The sequence below is a fragment of the Pteropus vampyrus genome, unplaced genomic scaffold, assembly GCF_000151845.1.
Source record: "Pteropus vampyrus isolate Shadow unplaced genomic scaffold, Pvam_2.0 Scaffold242, whole genome shotgun sequence".
In the NCBI taxonomy this organism is placed as follows: Eukaryota; Metazoa; Chordata; class Mammalia; order Chiroptera; family Pteropodidae; genus Pteropus; species Pteropus vampyrus.
This window is the reverse complement of record NW_011889023.1, coordinates 86,730-107,233: the sequence shown is the minus strand read 5'-3', so window position 1 is coordinate 107,233 and position 20,504 is coordinate 86,730. Positions and strand designations below refer to the sequence as shown.

General features: G+C 34.6%; 1 protein-coding gene and 3 pseudogenes across 4 annotated transcripts in view; 1 reads left to right on the top strand and 3 right to left on the bottom strand.

The window, feature by feature from the left end:
- Positions 1-20,504, bottom strand: part of RNF13 (ring finger protein 13) — a 142,999-nt gene that overhangs the window by 98,530 nt on the left and 23,965 nt on the right. For all 4 annotated transcript variants that reach the window (XM_011374230.2, XM_011374228.2, XM_023519968.1 and 1 more), the window contains 2 exons: positions 9,507-9,636; positions 4,412-4,492 (listed from right to left, as the gene is read on the bottom strand). In XM_011374230.2, the coding sequence (XP_011372532.1) occupies positions 4,412-4,492; positions 9,507-9,620 (195 nt within the window). In that variant the 5' untranslated portion in view covers positions 9,621-9,636. The remainder of the gene's footprint in view (positions 1-4,411; positions 4,493-9,506; positions 9,637-20,504) is intronic.
- Positions 7,780-7,899, bottom strand: LOC111729007 (annotated as a pseudogene).
- LOC105301547 lies at positions 10,930-11,432 on the top strand (annotated as a pseudogene).
- On the bottom strand, positions 14,171-14,289 carry LOC111729005 (annotated as a pseudogene).

Here is a 20,504-nt window from a genome sequence, read left to right as displayed (position 1 = left end):
GGGAAATGCAAATCAAAACCTCAACGAGATACCACTTTGTAGCCATTAGGATGACTATAATCAAACAGAAAATAATAAGTGAGCAATGATATGGAGTAATTGGAACTCCTATGCATTGCTGGTGGGAACTTAAAATGGAGCAGCCATGTGGAAAAACAGCATGAGGATGCCTCAAAAAAAGTTAAATATAGAATTACTATATGTTCTAGTAATTACACTTCTGGACAAATATGCTAAAGAAATGAAAACAAAAACTTGAACAAATATTTGTACACATTATTCATAGCAGCATTAGTCATAATAGCCAAAAGCTAGAAGCAACTGAAGTATCAATCCACAGATGAATAAACAAATGTGGTATATACATACAGTGGAATATCAAACTGCCTTAAAAGCAAAGAAATTCAGATACATGTTGCAACATGGATGAACCATGAAGGTATGTGAACTGAAACAAGCCAGACACAAAAAGAGTAGATGATTTCACTTATGTAAGATACTTAAAGTAACCAAATTCATAGAGACAGAAAGTGGAGTGGTGGTTACCAAGGGGCAGGAAGAAAGGTAAATGAAGGCTTATTGTTTAAGGGTACAGAGTTTCAGTTTGAAAAGATGAAAAAGTCCTACAGATGGATGGTGGTAATGGTCACACAGCAATATAAATATAGACTTTGGACCAAGATGTCAACATAGAAACAAAGGTTTGGGACCACACATCCAACACTGCAATTTTAAGGCTCCTACCTGAGGAATAGGCAACCAAATCACCTAGCTTTGAAAGCCAAAAAGGCTTGGCATCATGAGCCCCACAGGACAATGGAATACAAAGAAGCAGTTTTATACACAGGAGCACCACCACAGCTATCATCTAGGACTCAGTAGAGAGGGAACAGGCAAAATCGCCCCTCTCTCAGTCTTCCTGGAAGTGGTTTTAACTTCTTACTCCACAAGCTACTGTCTGAGGATCCAACTTCTAACCAACACATACTAGCTGCTGACTGATTATGCCCGGAGCCCAAAGAGCTGGTGGGCACTTCCACTGTCCTTTTGCCTCGCTAAAATAAATACAAATTTCCAGCTTATTCATTAAAGGAGTGTGTCCACACATTTAGCACCCCAATTTTTATGGCTGCCATCTGACAAACAAGCCATCAAATACCTAGCTCTGATAGCCAATGGGTCTTGGCATTCACGAATCCCAAAAGACCGTCTTAAACAAAGAAGCAGTTTTTAACAGGTGTAGGAGCACTTGCCACAGCAATTAACCCCAGGGTTCAACACAGAGGGTACAAGCAACAATGGCTCCCAAATTACCTTAATTCTGGGAACTGATGGGGCTTGGCATTTACAAGTACCCTGCTACCATGCAAAAAAAAAGAAAAGAAAAAAACCAAAAGCACTTCTAGTGACTATTCCCTCTGGCTCAGCATAGAGTAGCCAAAAACAGCTAGGTCTCAATTTCTCCCTGATAAGGGCTAGACTATATATATAATGTCCTGACCTTTCCAGCTGCTGCCTGAAAGTCAAGTTTCCAATTAGCATGCATCAAAGACTTGTATAAAATAAGGAAATGACACCAGTTGGTAACTCAAATCCACAGGAACGAATGAAGAGAACCAGAAATGATAAATAAAAAGGTTAATATAACATTATAAACATATAATTATTATCCTTTCTTCTCTCAGGTTCATTAATAAATACAAAATTATATAAAATAATAATTAAAACAATTTATCATTAGGTTTATAACATATAGATGTTATATAAAAATAATATGAGGAAGAAAAATAGAGCTATATAAAAGTAATGTTTCTATATCTGTATCTATTCTATATATACTGGAATTGAACTAGTATATATCTGAAGTGATTTCTGACAATTAAAAATGTACATGGCAAGTTCTAGCAACCACCAAGAAAAGAATGTGAAATAATATGGTAAAAAAATCAATAACATGAAAAAGATACAGTAGGAAACATTCACTTAATGCAAAAGAAAGCAGTTAAGAACAAAATAGACATGTAACACATAGAAAACAAAAAGTAAAATGGCAAATGTAAATCCAAATATGTCAATAATGTTAATGTGAATGAACTAAACGATTCAATTAAAGGGGAAATTGTCATAGATTTTAAATATTAAGTTCCTACTGTATGGTGTCTACACAAAACAAATATAGGTAGAAATACAAACAGTATGAAAGTAAAAGGATGAAAAGATATATTTAATGCAAACAGCAACTATACAAAAGCCTCAATGGCTACACCAATATCAAACAAAATAGGTTTTAAAATGAAACAAAAAAACTTAATAGATAAACAGAAACATTTTATAATGATAAAATGGGCCAACAAATAAGAAATATATAACTATTAAAAACAACTATGTACCAAACAACAGAGTCTCATAATGCATGAAGTAAAAAACTAACAGAATTGAAAGGGAAAACGGACAATTCAACAATAATAGTTGTAGACCTCAATACCTTATCCTCAATAATGGCTAGAACTTGTCAAAAGATCAACAAGAGAAGACCTGAACAACACCATAAGCCAACTAACAGACATCTACAGAACATTCCACTCACCAACATCAAAGTATATATTCTTCTCAAGGGCAGACACATGGAACATTCACTAGCGTTTGCCATATGTGAGATCATAAAACAACCCTCAATACCTTTAAAAGTATTAAATCATTCAAAGTATGTCCTATGACCTCAATGGAGTAAAATTAGAAACCAATTACAAAGACTTTGGGAAACTCAATAATATGTGGGAATTAAACAACATATTCTTAAATAACCAATAGGTCAAAGAACTTAAAAGGGAAATTACAAAATACTTTGAAATGAATAAAAAGAGAAACAGAACATACCAAAACTAATGGAATGCAGCTATTATTGCTTTAGCTAAAGCAATGCTTAGAGAGAAACGCACACCTATAAATACCCGTTTCAAAAAAGAAGGAAAAATTCAAATTAACACCTAACATTCTACTTTAAGACACTTGAAAAAGAAGAGCAAACTAAACCTAAAGCAAGCAGAAGGAAGAAAATGATAAAAACTAGAGTGGAAACTAATAAACCAGGAACTAGAAAAATAATGAAGAAAATTGGTTCTTTGAAACAAAAAACAAAATTGACAAATCTTAGCTAGAATGACCAAGCAAAAAAGAAGACTCAAATTAACAAAATCAGCAATGAAAGAGTTGACATTACTAGCACCCTTAGAGAAATAAAATGAATTATAAGGGAGCACTCTAAACAAATTTATGCCAACACTGAATAATCTGGACGAAATAGACAAATTCATAGAAAAAGACAGAAAGTACTGAAACTGATGCCAGATGAAACAGAAAATTTACGTAGGCCTCTAACAACTAAAGAGACTGGATTAATAATCAATAAACTACCACGAAGAATGGCCAGGCCCAGATGGCTTCATTGATATATTTTAGAAAACATTTAACACAAACCTTCTATAAAATCTTACCAAAAAATAGAAGAGGGAACACTTCCTGATTCGTTCTATGAGGCCAGCATTACTACAATATCAAAACTATACAAAGACCATGCAAGAAAACTATAATAATATCCCTTATGAATATAGAAGTAAAAATCCTCAAAAAAAAAAATACACACACACACACACACAAACAAATTGAATCCAGCAATATACAAAAAGAATTACATACCTTATGAAGTGGGATTTATCCCAGAAATGCAAGGTTGACTTATCAATAATAACTCATTTAATATAATACACTACATTTTAAACACCTGTTCCATAAAAAAAGCAATTCCACATTTGGAAATGTATCTTATGCAAATAAATAGACAAATACACAAGAATGAAAACACTCATAGTATCTGTTTATAACAGCAAAAACTGGACAACATAAATATCCACTATGAAAAATTAAACAAACCAATGTTCAAAAATTCGTAGTATTTTATGATATTGGAAAACCATGCAGTCATTGCAAATAAAAATGTACCTCCTTCTCTATTAGCATGAAAAGATTTTCTGGATATACGATGAAGTGAAAAAGGCAGGTAACCAACCAGTGTTTCTATTAGTGTCAAACAGAGATTCACTATATGTATAAACATTTATGTAAATATGTATACGCACACATATCTACAAACACATACATATGCACATATCATAGAAACAGGTCTAAAATGTTGTATACAAAAATGTTAACAGTGGCTAGTTCAGAATAATTTAATTATAGGTAATTTTCTCTCTTCTTCATACCTTTTGAGTAGTCTAAACACTTTACAAATGTATATGTACAAGTTTTATAAGAATAGTAAGAAATATTTTCATTCTTTCAACAAAGAAAAAGCAATACAATCATCTTATTAAATATCTTGTATCTTTACTATTTATCACAATTTTCTTACCTTTAAACCTTCAGCTGGAAGTCTATAACCAAATCTTGCTGGAAGGTCATCAAATGTCTGAGATGCATTTTCAAAATTATACTAAATATAAAATTAAAAACAAGTTACAACCAGTTTACACATAATACTAAAAACAAAAAGTTTATTAAATTATTTGAGTTATCATTTCCATTAATTCTGACTTACTATCACAGCTATCACAATAAAATCAACTTTGTAAATGCAAAGCCACTAAAATAGCAAGGAACATATACCATTTACTACATATACAACTGCTTAAATTGGATTCTGATTTCATACAATTATTAAGCAGCAGCAATAATTCTATAACATTAAACCACCTACTATTTTCTGAGTTTTTCACACAGACAATTCCCTAACAAGGAATTTTCTAGACAGATTATTTCCTAGCAAGAATTATTTCCTATATATTATAAGGGTTTGATGTAATAGATAGGCTCAAGCTATGAAAAATGCCTTTTTCCCAGAGCAAGGAAGAACATCAAATCATACTTTTTTAAAGCATTGTCTTTTTTTTACATAATCTAAACAATGACAAGACTAAACTCAATGAAATACATACACATAGAGAGCATATATATTATTATCTTTTAGAAGATAATAATAATGATGGTGAAGTGAGTTTGCTATATATTTAAGAATGTTCAATATACTATATAGAAAACAAGAGAAACAAGAAAAATAGATGAAACTAAACAAAGATAATAAACAAGTGACTTTTGAAAACACAGGTAAAATGTGTACAATGTGTTAGAAATTAAAATAGGTGCCATAAACTGTAGGCAATACATTTGTTTTGAATATAGATAAAAATGATGAAACAAAGCAAGTGTTACGTATAGATAGCAAAGGATGGAAGGATCAAACAAACCTTAAATATTAACAAAGCATGGATTAGGTCACACATCTGAGTTGATGGCTGTCATCCCTAAATCAAACACCTATTGGTGATCCCCACTCTAGCCTCATGAGTCATCTTGCAGGTAAATAGTTCTGCAGGTTAACAGCAAGTTATAGCTGTGTTCAGATGTAAATACCTTGCTTGTCTCCAACAGAGCAAACAAATGCTAGATCGAGACACCTTCCATCTATGAAGTCCTCTTGCTCACCCTCAACTCAGGTCCTGGTAACCACACTCTCACCAAGGAAAGCTGATGCAGCATAGAGATAGACTGAGCAGACTAATAACAGTAATACAGGATTCGAGTAGTGTGGTACCTGCATTCTACTCGCACCCTATCCTAAGTGTCTTAAAGATATCCGTCTTTTACCTATGCTTCACACTGTATGTTTATAATTAGTGCAATAAATGATGTGATTCAAGCATCTGAATTTGATCACTGAATCTATCCATTCTGTTAACTCTGGAATAATCAGCTGGAGGCCAGCACTGCTTCTGGGTAATTTCCTACTGTAATACCAATTCATATCTGCAAAGTGCTCTATGATTACAAAGTACTTTAGAATCACAAAGTGCTTTATCATTACCACATAAAGTGGTAATGGTATCACTTGTATCATTTAATTAAAACATCTTTCTTTAATTGATTTAGTTCAATTATGATTAATTTGTGCTGAACATGAGTCATTCAACTCTTCTAAGGCCAAAGACACTACTGTAAAATATAGAAATGGATCTAGATCAACACAGACCAAAGAAAAACACAAATGTGTTCAGGCAGCATTTATTTTTAAAGGTACTTTTAAAATCAGGAAATGAAATATCTACAACTATACTAAATATTCTTGTATCATTTCCTGTACTGAGAAGTTTCGCTTTTTTGGGTTGAAGTTCAGAAATAAAACATCTAGCTTGAACTACAGTACTTGTAATACTAGGGCTTGGAATCAGCTCTACTATTGAGTGAGATCCATTTTGAAATTACTTTGTCTTTCCTTAACAGCAAAATGAGAATTGTTTCACACTGCCTCTTATAACCACATTGCTTAAAAACAAACAAAAAAAGGTTCCTATCATGAATAAGAGAAATGGAAACATCTTTGGCACAAAGGTGCTTACTTTTTCAGTATTATGCTGCTACTCATAAAATTAAAGCATGCTCACTGTTAAAATTTTTGAAATAGAAAATGAAGTCACTCCTCTCTGGAATCCCATCCTCAGTGATTACCACATATAACAGTTTTAATCTACTTTTGAAAAAGTCTTTTCCTTAACCAATTCTCCTCTTTGACAGCAGCCTTAACAGAAGGTTTAATTTAAATTAAAAAGTTACAGTTATTGAGCATTTAAGGCATCATGCTAAACACTTGACAGGTATTCACTTTTTTAATCCTTACAACAGCCCTATAAAGTCAGCCACTATTATCACTATCCCCATTTTAGAGATAGATGTTGAAACTAACTTGCTCTAGTCAATTAGAAGAACTAGAAGTCCAATCCAGACAGTCTGGCTCTTAACCCATTGCCCACGCTCTCTCTCATATAGTTTCATTTTCATAAGAAAGTGAGACTTAAGAGATGTTAACTAATTTGTCGAAGGTCATGCAACTACAGAGTGGTAGAACTGGAATTCAATTCAGATTGTAACTCCACTGTTTAAAGCTCTTAATTACCATGCTATATAATCCAATCCATTCACATCTACTGTGTGCTTTTCTCCTACTCTGCCCACTAATCTTCTCTGAAACTACAAAAAATGGCTACTACCTCAGAATAAGATCACAGCACAGCTCAAAGCCTCCAAATATTCAACTGTTCATCTCTAAAGTGTAATGCCCCTGCCAATTCTAAAGCTTCGGTTTTCTAGATATAAACCTACATAATTAATAATTTCACATTTCCTTTTGGGTCAAAGAAAAGAGAAATGATAAGAGATAAAAAGAGAATGAATTGATAACAGAAACAACAATAATCTAAAGTATCAAGGAATAAATGCTATTAAAAGAAAACATGAGAAAGAATGAAATCTCCAGTGAAAACCTATTAATCAGTTCAAATATTTATTGATCTCCTACTGTGTAATTCTCACTAGGCATCAGAAACATAATATTTAGTAAGACACAGTCCTGCCTTACTCGTGACCTAGGAGGCTTACTGATTAGTTAGCAATACAATACAGAAGGATCTCCAATAGCCTCTTAGACCTCACCAACTAGTTGGACAAATATTGTTGTCAGAATTGACAGTTAAATAGGAGAATTCAACTGCCAAAAATAAAATCATCTGGCATACAAATTGCATGACTAAAACTGACTTTATCTTTTCAACATCCTAATACCTGTCCAAAATCGACCCAGAATCAATCTTATAGCAATTTATTAAAATTTGTATTACTGCAAACCCAGATTTTATTTTTATTTTATTTATTTATCTTTTTCTTTTTTTACGCCTACAGTCCCCTGGTCTTCCTAGGTGGTTTCCTATCCAAGTACTAACCTGGCCCGACCCTGCTTAGCTTCCGAGATCAGACGGGATTGGGCATGTTCAGGGTAGCATGGCCATAGGAAACCCAGATTTTAGGGTTGCTCTTATTCAATTAAAAGGAAGAGGTAATATTTTCTACCTCTTGACTCATTTCCTTTGACTGACTGTGTTATCACGTCCAGTTCCTCAGCCTCAATATTAAGTTCTCCTTTTTACCAGTTACATGCCTTTACAACCCACTCCCTTCCAGCTATCTCTGCATTCATATCAGCCTTCTATTATTAGTGTCAGCACCAAGACCAGATTTAAGCAGCTCCCTTGCTGATAGTTCTTTCACTAGATAACACCAACATACATTCTACACTTACCTGTCTGAAGCACAGGCAACGATGATGGCAACGATTGACTGTTCTCTACTTAATACTGTATTTTGTCTCTATTAAAAAATACACCTTGAGCAGTCTCATATACTGCTGGAGTGAGTGAAGGATGAGAATGATAATTTTAATGAAGAAATCAAAGGACAAAAGGTAGACAAGGAGAACTTCACTTCCTGATCAGTCCAGAAATCAATGACCTCACTTCAAAAGTCATCCCAAGAATATTCCAAGGACTTCAGGGACCAATTTAGAGGAGATAGTTGAATAGCAATGGACTCAGTTCTACTTCCATTCTAACTCAAAAGATCCCAACTATTCTAGAGGAGAATCTAATCAACCAGTTCCCTACTAAAGAGCAGAACAGAAGGTGGGAGGAGAATCTAATCAACCAGTTCCCTACTAAAGAGCAGAACAGAAGGTGGGAAGTCTCCGAGGGATTAGAGTTGCTATGCCTTCAAAAGCTAAGGTATAGAAACCACTTGGTTCTCTCAAGTTCTACAATGATCTTAGACCCTTTCACACATGCTACAGTATGAAGAAACACAGATGAAGATCACATCAAGCTTTGGTCAGCAACAATTCTGGCCCTTCTACTTCTCACCTAATGTCATTAAGCAAATCACTTGTATCCATAGAGTAAAAACAATAAATCCTTAGCATAGTACTGAGAGTACAGATGTGCATGGGTACACACATGCACATACCCCACAGAGTTAATTCTTGTTTTCCTAGCGTCACAGTAATGAGAAATAGAGAACATGTACACTTCCTAGATCAGAGGACAGTAAAACAGTAGCCTAGAAAGGACACCTAAGGTTTTGAGGAGCAATCTTCTCTAAAATCTTTTCTATCCACTATCAAAGATAAGACCATTGTGCTTCTCGTGACTGATAAATACTACTCTTAGATTTAAATTTTCTGTGGACATCCTGTACAATTTAAAAAATATCATTATCCAAGTCATAATGAAATATTAACTAGCAAGAAAAACAGTAAGATTCTACATAAATACACAGCACAGATATACGTGTGCCTGAGCACTCTTGAAAGTGCACACACACTCTCAAAAGCAACAATATGTATCATGTACTTCTTGTACATTAGATCTTAAGCAATCAGATCTTAATATTGTATATTAGATATTAAGCAATAAAAAGATGAGTAAGGTCCTCCACTTTCAAGTAACAGCTATGTGTATGTACCTCTACGTTTGTAGGTAAACACCTTATAAGATTCCATCATTTAGGACTTTTTTAAAGCTTTTCTTTAAGAGATGTTTTTAGAAAGGAGTAAATTTTACTGTACTTACTGCTAAAATATCCGCTTCTACAGGCAATAGATTTAAGAATGCAAAGAGCTGGACAGTCAAGATGGTATAGACTTGTGTGGCGGACAGCATGAGCATCCCTATGGAGAGCAGCATCTCGCTGTAAAATCACCTAGAAGATAAGCAGGTAAGTAACAATGAGCTCTGTCATTTGATGTATTAATTCCCAAAGTTTAAATATATCTCCTTTAATTATAGACATGTGCTGACATTAAAATTAAAGATATTTCAAAAGCATAAGAATTTACACATATTTGGACACTTAGGTAAACAGCCAAGGTTAGTCAATACCTATATCACTCATAGTGACTACGTTCTTGTGTTTTAAACACAAAATAAATATCTTCCCACAGTTTCAGTTTACAGTATAGGTTGTCCACTAATTCAATTACGGGGGAAACTAGATTTCAATCAAAATAATGATTTAAAAATTCACAAGCACCTTTGCTTTAAATTTTTTTTAAATTTTAAAGAATTTTTATAATTTTTTAAATATAATTTATAAAATCACTTGTAAATTTACTGATTTTCATATGTTATTCCCAAATCAAAGAATGTAAAAAAAAAACAGCCACTTATTTTTAAATAATACTTTTTTCCCTTTCCTTAATATGTATTTTTTTCCCTTATCTGTATCCTAATAGCAATAGAGCAACTACCTCTAACCTCATCCAGTTCTCTACATGAATCCCTATATATCATATTACAGCAAGAAGATACTATGAAAGGACTAAATTTTAACCAAGAAAGTGTCAAAACTTTCACTGGCAAGCCTCAACCAATTGTATAACATACTTTTTAAAAGCTGAGAACAAAGTTAGGAAAGACAAGAACCTTTATAAAGAATTATTTTATTAAATGCCACCAACTCATACCAATTTTGATTATGATTACTGCTGGTAAGGCTCTGGGTTTGAAGACTACATAGAGACTCAAAGCCTAACTCTCTGACACACACTGAAAGAAAAATATCTCTGAATAATTTTTTAGCTGCCATCTTACAAATCCATTAATATCAGAAATGAAATAAAGGTGAAAAAAAGTTAAACGTACACATTTGTTCCATAGAGACAAAAAGTAGGTTAGTGGTTGCCTGGAGCTGGGGGTAAGAATTAAGGGAGGGGAAAGGAATGACTGCTCAGAAGTATGGGTTTTTTTTTTTTCAGGGTGATAAAAATGTTCTAAAATCAGATTGTGGCGATGGTCGCAAAGCTCTATAAATATACTAAAAACCACTGCATTGTGCACTTTAAATGGATAAATTTCATGATGTGTGAATTATATCTCTATAAAGCTGTTTTTAAGAGGTACTGATTTTGTTGATACTGGTTTCTTAGGTGAAATCCATTTTATAATATACCTCTGAACAGAAAAGTTAATAATAGCAGGCCTAAGCTCTTCCTTTCCAACGTGGGCCTAGCAGAATGGCTCCTGCAAAGAAGAGTATCACAAGGAAGGGCCATTCTGCCATCAACGAGGTAGTGACCACAGAATACACCATCAACATTTACAAGTACATCCACGAAGTGCATTTCAAGAATTGTTCCCCTTGGGCACTCAAAGAGATCCAGACATTTGCCATGAAGGAGATGAGAACTTCATATGTGTACATAGACGGCAGACTCCACAAAGGTGTCGGGGCAAAGGAATAAGAAATGCTCCATACCATAGCTGGGTGTGGCTGTCCAGAAAACATAATGAGGATGAAGATTCACCAAACAAGCTCTATACACTGGTTATCTATGTACCTGTCACCACTTTCAAAAATCTACAAACAGTATGAATGAAAACTGCTGATTGTAGAATAAAGTTATAAAACTGCAAAAACAAAACAAAACCAAAAAACACATAGCAGTCCTAATATTGCTATCCTTAGAAAGGCTTCCTTGCAAGGTTGGCCCTTTTGCTGGCATCTGGGAACTTAGATTTCAGAAGGGTTCTCATTATTCCCTGATAAGAACAGCTCATTGTACCTAAACTGCAAACAATGAGGTTTATGTTTAACACGTTTTCTTTCTAAGAGTCGAAAATTTTAGTACATGCTAGGCAGAGAATGCCTACATGAACAGCCCCCAATGTAATCCATACGCACTGAATTTCTATTAAGCTTCCCTCGTAGACACTTCTCATTTGTTGTTATAACTCACTACTGAGAAATTAAGCATAACCTGTGTAACTCCACTTTGAAAGGACTCTTAATTAAAAGTTCACACCTTGTTTCCTCTGGCCTTCACCCCATATGCCTTTTTCTCTTCTGATTTTGCTTTGCATCCTTTCACTGTAATAAATCATATTCATGAGTATAACCATATTCTGAGTCCTATAAGTCCTCACTGAACCTGAGGGTGGTCTTGGAGAACCCCAACACAACCACATTAGATAACTTTTGGCCAAAATCAGACCATAAAAACATACAAATCCTTGTAAAATAAAGTTTGCTAGGAAGAATATTCAGTACATTGACCACTGACCTGTTTGACAAACTTAATCTGAATAAGAACTATGACTTCCCTTGTGATGTTCTGGAATTGCCAGCCAACTTTGGAAATGGGGAGGGAGAGTTTAGAGAGAAAATACCTCTAAGAATAGGAATAATAATAACCACAACTGTTAATGATCACTTACTAAATAACGGGCATTGCTCTAAGCACGTTATTGAGTTAAACTCATCTAATCCTAACAACTTCCTATAAGGTAAGATGTCATTTCACAGATGGGGAAAACAGGCACTGTTAAGCAACTTGCCCAAGGTCAAACAATGAATAACAGTAGAACCAGGATTCAAACCCAGGCCGTCTGCCTCTAAAGTCCACACTCTAAAGCCCAAATGAAAATAGCAGTGATAAACAGAAGTCTCTACCCAAAGCATAAAGAGATTTAAGAATCATCGCAAATGATAACTAAAGTGATCTTAACGTAAAAAATGAAAAATGAGAAGAGAGCTAGAGAAAACTCTGAAGAATATCTAAATTTAAGGGCAGAGGGAGAAAGTAAAGAAAAGAAAAAGAGACTGACTTCACAAAAGAAAAAGAGACAGACTTCACAAAAGACAAGAAATTTGAGAGGAATGTAGGGAGAAGAAAGGCAGTTGGTCAACAGAAGGAAATATTGGGAAAGAGGCAAATTTTTTCACATTCAGAGTCTATCCAGCCTGAACAATTGTATTTCCCTATTATCTAACAGGTATCCTTGCTCTGATCAACTCACTATTTCAGGAATGCAGCCTGCTATGACCACTTGGGCATCTTCACTCACGTGTTATCCAAAAACTGAAATACATTCTCCTCTACTTTCAAAGGTAAATTTAGGGGAAAACTAGGAATCCCATGAAATTACATGCAAAATTTTATGTATGTATAAATATATGCAGTTTCTATGAAAGAGGTCTATGTTTGTTAACACATTCTCAAAAAAAGCACAAAAGGTTGTTTTGTTACATCTTCTCTTCTTCAAGTCTTTGGAGAGAAAGATTAACAAGCTTAGAAACTGATACTTTTTTCTAGCACTTAGATTACTGGGTAAAAATATAAATTGTCGATTGTATTTATTACTAGGCAACAACAGTTATTATAAAAATGACTTCGTAATTGTTGGAAAGCATTAAAACTGGAAAGACTGTAAGTTAACTATAAAAGCTTCTTACAAAAACAAAAATAGCCTCTGCTTCCCTGTGGGGTGTGTTTCATGAAACCAAGCATGATCCTTGAGGGAACCTGAGAGCTACTCAGGGACTGTTACAAGAAGTGGTTCCTTTCATACATGATCCTTTCCTACGCTGATGTGATACACATCCACACATTTGATCCTGTCACAATCCAATATATTTCCTGTTGGGTATAAAAGCTGCACCTAGATGAATGCAAGCTTTTCAATGAAGATATATCTTATGTTGATATGCCGTGCTCCGAGTCTGCATCATCCTACCAAGCTAGTGAACCCAGTGCCAGATTATGACCAGTTACTGAGACTGAATGTCAACCAGAACTGCTAACTACTGATGGTCATGCAGTGAGTGTTGTACCTTTCGTACCCATTACAATTCTCATCAGCCTCTCATTTTTGAATTTATTCAACTGTTGCTGTCTCTGTAATAGAATACAATAAATTATTGTTTGTTGTGACTCTCATTACCCCAAATAGAACACATTCATCTTGACATTTCTTTACGACTATGTTGGGAAAGGGAGAACACACAGAAAAACCTAATAAAATCTTGCTAATTACAAATATCTACCTCTTTCTTTTCCTCCTCTCTCCCCTTTCTCTGTAATTACCAAAGATAGAACATGACTCTCCGTTCTGAGTATGCCTAAAATCAGAAGACAGTTACATTTCTTCAAAGGAAGTATACAGTAAAGAATATGCAAGAAATCCTTGAGAACGACCAAGCAAGTTTCTAGAGATGTCTCCATTACCATCATCTCCAATCATATCTAACTTTGTCTATTATTTGACAGAATTTGACTAATTTTTAATAGACATTTTATTTGAAATTAGCTTCTTGACTCTAACCAACTAGATTTTTCAACTGGCAAATTTTCATTCTACTTTTTTTTTTTTTTTTTTTAAGGTGAGGCAACCCTTGGTTGATGTCACAGATTGCAAGGATCTTGTCAGCTTACAATCCTTTATTTTTTATTTTTTAATGCCTACAGCATCTGGTCTTCCTAGGTGGTCTCCTATCCAAGTACTAACCAGACCTGACTCTGCTTAGCTTCCGAGATCAGACAGGATCAGGCTTGTTCAGGGTAGCATGGCCGTAGACTCATTCTACTTTCTGTTCAGTCTATATCATCTGAGATGTATTCTTGCCAAAATTGTTTTAAACTGATTCTAATAAAGCGTTAGCTCTAACTTCAAATTTACAAGAAATACATGGAATAGAAAAAAATAAGCTATAAGACAAGATGTGACTTGAGGACACTGAACCAATTTCTATAAAATTAAATGGAATAAATAAAACAGTATAGGGAGATGGTATGAAAGAAATACATGAGACTGTTATATATTCAGAGATAAGAGGGAGGGAGAAGGGGGAGAGGGAGATGGGGTAAAGGGGGTTAAATTTGTGGTGATAGAAAGAAATCCAACTATGAGAGGTGAACACACAGTATAAATATACATATGCCTTATTGTTAAAGTATACAGTTGAAGCTTACTGGATTTCATTAACCAATGTCACCATAAAAAAATAATAATTAAATAGAGATAAGAAACATTAAATCCAAATGCAAAACACAAGGTTCAAGCAAACCAATAATAAATAAACAGTTTAGGAAGAAGAGGGACAATGTATTGTCTAGATATTAGATACTCTTTTTTATTTTATTAGTTTCAAGTATACAGTGCATTGGTTAGACATTTATAGTTAATGAAATGATCCCCCTAATTGCTCCTTCTTTCCTCTGACTTTCCACCTAGCCAATATATTAATGGTAACTGCATTCCCTATGCCGTGCTCTCCATCCCTGTGACCATCTATCAACTACTAATTTGTACTTCTTTAACCCTTCATCCCATCCTCTCATCACCCCAACCACCCCTCTCCTCCGTCCATCACCAAACTGTCTTCTATATTTGAGTCTGTTTTTGATTAGTTTGTTCTTTTTGTTCCTTAGATTCCACATATAAGTGAAATCATATGGTATTCACCTTTGTCTGACTTATTTCACTCAGCATAATAACCTCTAGGTCTATCCATGTCATTGATACATTTTTTAAATAGTTGTTAATTTTCTTAGGTATGATTATAACCACAGAACCAGCTCAAAGTGGCTTTATTCTGTTTCTAAAAAGACACTGAGTTGTTTTTCAGGGACAAGAGAACAAAACCATGGGTCATGCAGCCCAAGCATGTGCAGGAAGAGAGAATTCTGACTTTCAATAGCACCTAGAACCAAAGTTTCACTCCTACTCCCCAACCTACCACCGCCACACACAAAACCAAAGAGCTAGGACTTGACCCAAACTCCACCACCAGAATCCCTTCAAAAGCGAAGGGTACACTGTCCCAAATGGTCCAGTGCTGAAGCCTTCCAACTGAAACCTGCTATGCAGAGAAAGATAACAGTAATCAGGCTCCCTCTCACATCTAACTTTGAGCGGAAGAAACTCAGCACTTCTCCCTTTATGTAACCACGTGCCGATACACGGTGCATGGGCTAACTTGGCAGTGTGCCACTATTGCTGAACCTGTGTATAAAAGGTGCTGCCACCATGTGAGGCAGGCTGTGCCTTTGCTGGAATAAAGAGCTATGTTGCAGTTGCCTATGGCTCCTTATATTTTCTTCCAACTGCCAGAGTCTCATATCCCTTACCTTGGAACCGCAAATCTGCAGCAACATACCTGCCCTGCCAGGGCTTCCGCGTACCAGCCCATCCTTCTCTAATCCCTTAAATTCCACCCCAAACTTTCAATCAAGACAGATTTGAGACTTGCCTCCTATCTCCTTGCTGGTCAACTTCACATTAAAGCCTTTTTTCTTTCTCAAAAGCCAATGCCATAGTAGTGGCTTCTATGCACATTGGGCAACAAGCCCTTGCTTGGTAACGTGATCACAGTATTATGTTCATATGAGAAAGTCCTTATTTTTGGAGATGCCTAGTGAAGTACTTAGGAATGAAATGTCACGATATCTGTAATTTACTTTAAAATATTCAAGCCAAAAAAAAAAAACTTAAACCAAAGACTAATAAATGATAAATCTAGGTAAAGATTATATTGTAGTTCATTATACCATTCCTCTAGTTTTCTATATTTTTGATCATTTTTATAAAAGATTTTTAAATGTAGTGAATAAAATAACCATTTAAAATTTTCAGAGATCTTTCTGGAAGGCTGTCAGCCTCATTTTTTTTATTGTGGAATAATATACATAAAATTTAACATTTTAAATATTTTTAAGTGTAAAGATCAGTGACATTAAGTACATTCACATTGTTGTGCAACCATCATCACCATCCATCTACAGAACTTTTTCAACCTCTCAAATTAAAACTCAATACCCATTAAACACCAATTTCCCATTCTCCCTTCCTGTTATCATTATTCTACTCTCTCTATATGTAAATTTCATTATTCAGTACCTTATACATTGGAATCATTTTTTGTCTATGTCTGGCTTATTTCACTTAGCATAATGACTTCGACATTCACCCATGGACACTTCGGTTGCCTGTAACTATTGGCTATTGTGAATAATGACGCTATGAACATGGGTGTACAAATATGATTCCCTGTTTTCACTTTGATACACACCCATAAGTAGAACTGCTGAATTATATGGTAATCCTATGTTTAATTTCTTGAGGAACAACAGCTCCACCATTTTACATTTCCACCAGCAATGCATAAAGGTTCCAATTTCTTCACATCTTCACCAACACTTATTTTCTTTGATAATAGTCATCCCAATAGGTGTAAAGTGGTACCTCACTGTGGTTTTGATTTGCATTTCTCTAATTATTAGTGATACTGAGTGAGCATCTTTCCATGTCCTTATTAGGAATATGTATATCTCTACTGGAGAAATGATTATGCAAGTCCTTTGCCTGTTTTTAATCAAGCTGTTGTTACTGAGTTGTAAAAGTTCTTTATATAGGGGTGGCTCCATAGTGTAGTGGTTAGCACGTCTGCTTTACACGCAGAAGGTGCTGGGTTCGCACCCCAGGTGGAGCCACGGACCATGCCCTGGGTACGCCAGGCCTCAGGTGCACGCTGCGAGCATGTGGGAAGAGACGCCCCGCCTTCAGAGATCCAGTTCTTAAGGGGAAATGACAACATCCATAGGTCAGGAGTGGAAGTGGCGGGGGGGATTAAAAAGGGGGAAAAAAAGTTCTTTATATATTCTGTATACATTTCCCTTATCAGATACATGATTGAAAAATATTTTCTTCCATTTCATGAGTTGTCTTTTCATTCTGTATAACGTCCTTTGATGCACAAGTTTTTTAATTTTAATGAAGTCTGGCTCACCTATTTTTTTGTTGTTGCTGCCTGTGCTTTTAATGTCATATCTAACATCTCTTTGCCAAATCCAACATCATGAAGCTTTTCTCCATGTTCCATATCTTCATTCTTTTGTTTGTGGATATCCAGTTTTCTCAAAACCATTTGAAGTAACTGTCCTTTCCCCATTAAATGGTCTTGGCACCCTTGTCAAAAATCATTTGACTATATATGTGAGAATTTATTTCTGGGCTCTCTGTTCTTGTTTTATTCCACTGATCTGTACGTCTGTCTCTATGTCAGTACCATACTGTTTTGATTACTGTAGTTTTGTTGTAGGTTTTGAAATCAGAAAATATGAGATTTCTAACTTTGTCCTTCTTTGTCAATATTGTTTTGGCTAGTTGAGGTCCCTTGAGATTCCTATGAATTTTAGGATGGATCTATTTTAGCAAAAATGTCATTGGGATTTTCATAGAGATTAGGTTAACTCTACAGATTGCTTTGGAAAATACTGACATCTTAACAATATTAAGTCTATCAATACATGAACATGAGAGGTCTAATCTGTGTCTTAATTTCTTTCAGCAACATTTGGTAATTTTAAACATATAAGTTTTTTACCACCCTTGGTAAGTTTATTCCTAAATGTTTTATTCTTTTTAATACTATTATAAATGAAATAATTTTATTAATTTCCTTGTGGGATTGTTCACTGTTAGCATTTAGAGATGCAACTGATTTTTGCATGCTAATTGTGTATCCTGCAACTTTGCTAAATTCATTTATTAGTTCTAATAAGGTTTTTGTGGAATCTTTACAGTTTTATACATGTAAAATAATGTTATCTGCAAACAGAGATAATTTTACTTCTTCATTTCCAATTTGGACGCCATTTATTTCTTATTCTTGCCTAATTGTTCTGGCTAGGACTTCTAGTACTTTGATGAATAGAAGTGGTAAAAGTGGGCATACTTGTCTTGTTCCTAATTTTAAAGGAAAAGCTTTCAGTCTTTCACCACTGGTTATGATGTTAAGTGTAGGTTTTTCAATATATGGCCTTTATTACGGTGAAGTAATCTCCTTTTATTTTTAGTTCATTGTGTGTTTTTTATCATGAAAAGGTGTTGAATTTTGTCTAATGCTTTTGCCTGCATTAACTGAGATGGTCATTTGTTTCTTCCCTTCATGCTGTTAAAGTGGTGTATTATACTGACTACTTTTCATATGTTGAGCCACCCTTGCATTCTAGAAATTAGTTCAACTTGGTCACGGTGCTGTTTAATTTGTTATTTTTGTTGAGGATTTTTGTATCACTAATCATAAGAAATACAGGCATACCTTGCAGAGGTTGTTGGTTCAGTTCCAGACCACTAAAATAAAGTGAGTATCACAATAAAACAAGTCACGCAAATTTTTTGGTTTCCCAGTGCATATAAAAGTTATGTTTAAGCAACCTAAATGCCCCAAAATAGACAACTGAATAAAAAAGTTGTAATACATATATATAACGGAATACTACCCAGCCATTAAAAAAAATTAAATCTTACCATTTGCAACAAGATGGATGAACCTAGAGGATATTATGCCAAGTGAAATAAGTTAGAAGACAAATACCATATGATTTCACTAATATGTGGAATCTAAAAAACTAAATAAAATGAATAAACAAAATAAAAACAGACTCATAGATATAGAGAACAGAATGATGATTGCCAGATTTTGGGGTAGGGGTTTGAAGAGCTGGGTGAAAAGGTGAAAGAATTTAGAAGCACAAAGTAGTAATTACAAAACAGTCACGGGGATGTGAAGTACAACATAGGGAATACAGTCAACAATACTGTAATAACTACGTGTAGTGCCAGGTGGGTACTTCACTAAATGGGGGCGGGGGGACACTTCATAAATCATATAAATGTGTAACCACTATGCTGCATGCCTGAAACATAAAATAATATTGAGTGTCAACTCTAATGAAAAAATAAAAATTAAAAAAGAATCAAAAAAAATAAAAATAAGTTATGTTTATACTATACTGTAGTTTACATTAAGTGTGCAATAGTATACATCTAAAAAAGCAATGTATATACCTTGATTTAAAAATACTCTATTGCTAAAAAATGCTAATTATCATCTGAGCCATCAGCAAGTCATAATCTTTTTGCTGGTAGAGCGTCTTACTTCGATGTTGATAAAAACACAGTATCTGCAAAGCACAATAAAGTAAAGTACAAGAAAATAAGGTATGCCTGCACTGGTCTGCAGTTTTCTTACAGTGTCCCTATCTGGCTTGGGTATCAGGATAATGCTGGCCTTATAGAATGAGCTAGGAAGTGTTCCCTCCTCTTCAACTTTTTGGAAGAGTTTAAGAAGGATTGATGTTAACTGTTCTTTAAGTGTTTGGTAGACAATTTCACCACTGAAGTCATGGGTCCTGGGCTTTTCTTTCTTAGGAGGTTTTAGATTATTGATTCAATCTCCTTACCAGTCATAGGTCTATTCATATTTTCTACTTCTTCCTGATTCAGTTTTAGTAGATTGTGTGATCCTCGAATTTATCTATTTCATCTAGGTTATCCAATTTCTTGCTCTACAACTGTTCATAGTATTCTTTCATAATTCTTTTTTATTTCTGTAAAATCAGTACTAGTGTTCCTCTTTTCATATCTAATTTTAGTTGAGTCCTCTCTTTTTTCTTAGTAAATGTAGTTAAAGGTTTATTCATTTTGTTGAACTCAACAAAAAACAACTCTTGATTTTGCTGATTTTCTCTTGGCCTCATTTTTGAGAACTTGAGCACAGTGGCCAGCACATGTGATTATCTGTATGGCTTAAGAGCATGGATGCCGGTTACTCATCTAATGTTGATCTGGCTATTGCAAAATTTAAAAACTTCCCAAGCATAACAATAAATTCTAACCTTACATTTAAATCTGTGACAATATCATACAACTCATCTACACAAAATTACTTTCTAAAACTTCATTTTACAAATGAGGATGCATTTAGTAAGTGTTTAAGACCAACATTAT